Source organism: Chrysochloris asiatica, unplaced genomic scaffold, assembly GCF_000296735.1.
Source record: "Chrysochloris asiatica unplaced genomic scaffold, ChrAsi1.0 scaffold00167, whole genome shotgun sequence".
Lineage (NCBI taxonomy): Eukaryota > Metazoa > Chordata > Mammalia > Afrosoricida > Chrysochloridae > Chrysochloris > Chrysochloris asiatica.
The window spans coordinates 4,030,910-4,036,512 of record NW_006408685.1 but is presented as its reverse complement, the minus strand read 5'-3'; the positions used below and the strand labels follow the sequence as shown (position 1 = coordinate 4,036,512).

Genomic DNA, 5,603 nt, shown 5'->3' with positions numbered 1-5,603 from the left:
CCTGGGCCTCAGCGACCTGGCTACGCGGCGGGTTGGGCCTTGGGGACCTGGACCTCGGCGGCGACTAGGCTGTGGACCACCTGGGCCGTGAGGTGGGTATGCAATTTGGGCCTTGATTAGGCCTGGGCCTTTGTGACCAGTCTGTGGGCGGGCTGGGCCTCAGGGCAGACCTTGGCCTCAGTGGGAGTGTCTGGGCCTTGGCCTCAGTGGGCGGGCCTGTGCCTTCGGTGTTCCTGAGCCTCAGCGGCTTGGCAGAGGGCTGGTCTAGGCCGGGGCAGTAGAGGGCTGGGGGTCGTGGCTGCAGGGAGGTAGTGTCCGTATTTGATGATGTAAAAAATGCCTCTCTCAATCTCTCTGTACCGTAGGTACCCCAAATTTCCTGATATCCCTCTCTGTTTGTTCAGCTTTGTTAGTTTATGCTTCCTTTTCTCTGGAAATGCAGCCTTATAAGTGGGGTTGCTCTAGCCCTGCATTCCAAGGTCTGCAGGGGGCAGAGGCACTCGCCGGCGCAGGCGCAGAAGGGGAGCCATGTGCAGGCAGGCAAAAGCTCAAAATGCCTCTAATTCCTCAGCAATTTGATCTTTAAAAAAAATGAGTTCAGAATGTTGAACTTATGTTTGTTCAAAGGTTGTCTGTCTGCTAGACAAAGGTTTCTTATGTGCGATTCCGCCCCTTTTCCCCGAAACTGCCCTACCTGAGCTGCCTGGTCAGGGAAGCGCCGGGCGTCCTCTATATCTTAATATTCTTATCCAACATCATAATTCAAATTCATCAATCCTTCTCTGGTCTTCTTAGTCACTGTCCAACATTCATATACATATAAAGTGATCCAAAACACTATGGCTTGGGTCAGGCATACTTTAGTCCTCAAAGTAACATCTTTGCTCTTTAAGACTTTAAAGAGGACCTTGAAAACGGATTTGCTTAATGTAATATGTCATTTGATTTTGTGACTGCAGCTTCATGAGCAATGATTGTGGATCCGAGCAAAATTAAGTCTTAGTTTTTATCATGATGCAATTTATTGGTCCTATTGTGAAGAGTTTTCTTTTCTTTACATTGAGGGCCAATTCATATTGAATGCTGTGGTCTTTCATCTTTATTGCTAAGCATTTCAAGGCTTCTTTGCTTCAACTAAGCAAGGTTGTGTTATCTTCATATCACAGGTTGTTAATGAATCTTTTTTCAATATTGATGCAACGTTCTTCTTTATATATTACAAATTCTTAGATTATTTGTTCAGCATACAGATTGAATGAGTATGGTAATAGGGTACAACCCTGGCACATACCTTTCCAGATTTTAAATTAACTCAGTATCTCTTGTTCTGTTCAAATGACTGGCCCTTGGTTCATGTAGAGGCACCTCATGAGTACAATTAAGTGTTCTGGAATTCCCATTCTTCACAATATTTGTTATGATCTACACAAATGCTTTTGTAAAGTCAATAAAGCATAAGCAAACATCATTCAGGTATTCTTTACTTTTAGCCAACATCTATCTGGCATTAGCAATGATACCCCTCATTCCATGTCCTCTTCTGAATTTGAATTGAATTTCTGGCAGCTCCCTGTCAATGTATTGCTGCAACCATTTTTAAATTATCTTCAGCAAAATCTTACTTATGTATTGTAATAATGATATTGTTAGAAGATATCTACATTCGGGTGGGTGGGAAACCTTTCTTTGGAATGGGTACAAATATGGATCTCTTCCAACAGATTGGCAAGGTAGCTATCTTCTAAATGTTTTGCATAGATGAATTCTTGCATAAATAATTTCTTTTTTCTTCATTTGATGAAAAATGATATTTGTAATTAATAAGTCATTGGCCTTGCAAAATTATAACATGTGATCCTCACAATCAATTCTATTACCAAAGTTATATTTTCCCTATACAGATCCTTCCTTTGTTTCCAACTCTGACAATTCAATGACCAGTTCTAAATCTGTTTGTTGACATATTTCAATTTGCATTCCATCCATTTCTGGAGTCTTGTTTTTTTACTAATGCCTTCAGTGCAGCTTGAATTTCTTCCTTCAAAATCATCGATTCTTGATCATACGGTACTTCTTAAAACAGTTGAACATTGAACCATTATTTTTGGTGCAGTGGCTCTGTGAATTCCTTCCTTCTTTTGATGCTTCCTGTGTCATTCAATATTTTCCCCATAGACTCCATCAACAGTGCAACCAAAGACTTAATTTGTTTTCTACAGTTCTTTCAATTTGAGAAATGCTGATCATGTTCTTCACTTTTAGTTTTCTAACTCCACGTCCTTCCTTGCACATTTCATTATAATACTTTACTTTGTCTTCTCCAGCTGCCCTTTGAATTTTTATGTTCAGTTCTTTCATTTCATCATTAGCTTCTTGCATTCCCTTTAGTTTCTTTATATGCAAGAGCAAGTTTCAGAGTCTCTTCTTAAATCCACTTTGGCCTTTTCTTTTTTCCTATCTTTGTAGTGACCTTTTGCTTTTTCCACGTATGATGTTCTTGATGTTATCCCCATAAACCCTCTGGTCTTTGGTCATTTGTGTCTAATGCATCAAATCTGTTCTTTAGAGGTCTCTATAAACTCAGGTGGGATATACTCAATGTTATATTTTGGCTCTCCTTTACTTGTTTTAATTTTCTTCAGCATCAGCCTGAACTTGCATATGGGCAATTGATGGTGCATTCCACAGTCAGACCCTGGCCTTGTTTTGGCTGAGGATATTGAGCTTCTCCATCATCTGTTTCCATAGATGTAGTCAATTGGATTCCTCTGTATTCCATCTTAAGAGATGCATGTGTATAGTCGCCTTTTATGTTGTTGAAAACTGGTATTTGCAATGATTAAGTCATTGGTCTTGTAAAATTACATATAATGCAATCTCCACAATTGTTTCTATCCCCAAATACAGATCCTTCCTTTGTTTCTAATTTTCACATTCCAGTGACCAGCAGTTATCAACCGCATTTTTGATCAATTTTAGACTAAAGAAGTTGGTAAAATTCAATTTCATCATTACTGGCTTTAGTGGTTGGTGTGTAAATTTGACTAATATTAGTATAACTGGTCTTTCTTATCCTGTCACAGACAGCATTGTACTTCAATACTGATCTTGAGATGTTCTTTTTTTTTTTTTTTTTCCTTAAATGTTTTATTGGGAATTATGTGATAGTTTACATGGGAGAACATTAGTTTTACATTCATTCTATTGTATATCGTCTCATTGCCATGGTTACAATCCCCTCCATGCAATCCTTCCCCTGTACCCCCAAGTCTTCAGCACACAGTCGCTCTCCCTCTCTGGATCTAAAGTCTCCAGCTGCTCCATTGCTCCACGTCATCATCTCTGCCTCTATTTCAGGCATCATTGCTTCTCTGGGTAGGGTCCCGCTCTCTGCTCTTCTCCCTTGATGGTCCTAGGGACCTTTGCTCCTAGACTGAAGAGTTAATCACTCCCCTTCTTGCTATAAAACGTCTACCTTTACATTTCCGACCCTCACAATCAGTCCTGATGAGATGTTCTTTTTGATGATGAATGTGATGCCATTCTTCTTGAATTTGTCATTCCCAGCATAGTAAACAATGTAAACGGCCAGTCTGTGGCCATATCAGCTCACTAATGCGTAGGTTATGGACTTTTATGAGTTCTATTTCATTTTTGATTACTTCCAATTTTCTTAAATTCATATACTTTATTCATTCCACATTCTGTTTCTTCTCATTTTGAGTTGTGTCCAAAGGCAAATGAAGTTCCCAATGGCTTGCCTACACTCAAGTCACTAAAGTCAACTCTACTTTGAGAAGGCAACTCTCCCAAGTTGTATTTTAGTGCCTTCCAATCAGAATGGTTCATCTTTCTGTACTGTATCAGTGCTCCATTTACATTCATAAGGTTTTCAATGGTCAACCTTTCAGAAGTCATATGCTGCTTCTTTTTCCTAATTTGTGTTAGTTTGAAAGTTCTGCTGAAACATGTCCACCATGGCTGACCTGCTGATATTTAAAACACTGGTGGCATAGCTTCCAGCATCACAGCAACACACAAGCAACCACAGTATGAAAAACTGACAAGTCGTGGGAAGTTATTCTATGTTGCCCCAAAATTAGACCCCATAAGAAAACAGTGGTTGAGTATTGAATATACTTTAGGTGTGGTATCTATTTGCATCTTACTTTAAGAACAAACTTCTGTATCAAATAGAAACGTCAATATAATCACACAGTTAAGTCTTTTCATGTTTCACCTTCGCTTAAATAGTGGAATGGGCAGATAGTGCCTTACCTATATTGAATATTGGAGCATGTGTCCTCAGAAAAGTAACTGTCCTCCACAATGAAATGGTTTGCAATGATTCTCTGGCCAAACTGATCTACGATTGCTTTACATCTACAAAGATAAATAAGCACAGTAAAAACTTCATGTCGATGATTAAATAATTGAGCAAAGGAACCAAGCTTAAATTCCTGGTGTAGCACTTTTGGATCACCACTGGACTGCGAACCACAAGGTCAACAGCTCAAACACATCAGCTGCTCCTCAGAAACCCTATAAAGGATCGTGGTGAGTTGGAACTAACTCAATGGCACTTAACATCATCAACAACAAGCTTAAATCTAAAACTAATTTCTTATGGAGACAAGCTTAAAATTTTTCCTACATTCTTAACATTTTTTAACATCAAAATGGTACTAATTTACAGAAGATAAGTTCTTGCCATCAAACCCACTGCCATTGAGTTGATTCTGACTCATAGAGACCCTATAAGACAGCATATTGAGTCCAATAACTATAAAGTATAAAATGACCATTAAATCCTAATGAAATATTTATATTGCATACCATTAACAAGTATCATAATAAGTTTTTCTAATCTTTCGAAACACTGACACTTCCTTTGCTTAGAAAACAGCTCTAAGAAAAGAGGGAGAGTAATGTTGATTATGTCTTGTTATATTGCTCGTCTTTAGTAAAATCCATTAAAGGCTTTTTATTTTCCTGTTAAGTGTTGCCTTCTCTTTTATTCAAGAACCTAATAACATGTTTAATAATGTTTTAACCAGAAAATAAAAGGGGGTGTGGTGGGGTGGGGAGAAAGCTTCTTTTAATATTTGTTTCCACTTTACTTCAAAGGACTATCATAAAAAGGTTTATTTTAAGTTCTGTTTCCAAATAAGGAAAACACTTATGCATAGATATTATCAGGTCTCTGTTATCTGATATGTGTTAGCACAATGAATCATACAGAACCCTCCATTGACCTTCTTTCAATGTGTCTAGATAAAAGGATGAAAATTAGAATCCATCTTCTTACAGTGCCACAAGTTATAAATGTACTTTATAGGGCTCATTATCCAAACTAATGGACTAAGGACAACATCCTTGAAATGGACTTACCAGCACTGACAAAGCCACTATACAATATTTCAGGAATCCTATGCAAGTGACTACAAATTTGATGTATCTTTTTATTATGGAAATATAAATTTACTTTTATCACAATTTCTCCTTTTGAGACAAGAATTATATACATACTACTCCTCATAAAATGTAAGCTAGTAATTCTTCAAACTTAGATCATATTTGAAATATGCTAGATATGTATGTGT

General features: G+C 37.9%; 1 protein-coding gene across 1 annotated transcript in view; it reads right to left on the bottom strand.

Annotated features, from left to right (window-relative positions):
* CHM (choroideremia (Rab escort protein 1)) overlaps nt 1-5,603 on the bottom strand; it is a 304,050-nt gene that overhangs the window by 63,665 nt on the left and 234,782 nt on the right. Inside the window, exon 10 of the mRNA XM_006871309.1 lies at nt 4,279-4,383. Coding sequence (XP_006871371.1) covers nt 4,279-4,383 — 105 coding nt within the window. The remainder of the gene's footprint in view (nt 1-4,278; nt 4,384-5,603) is intronic.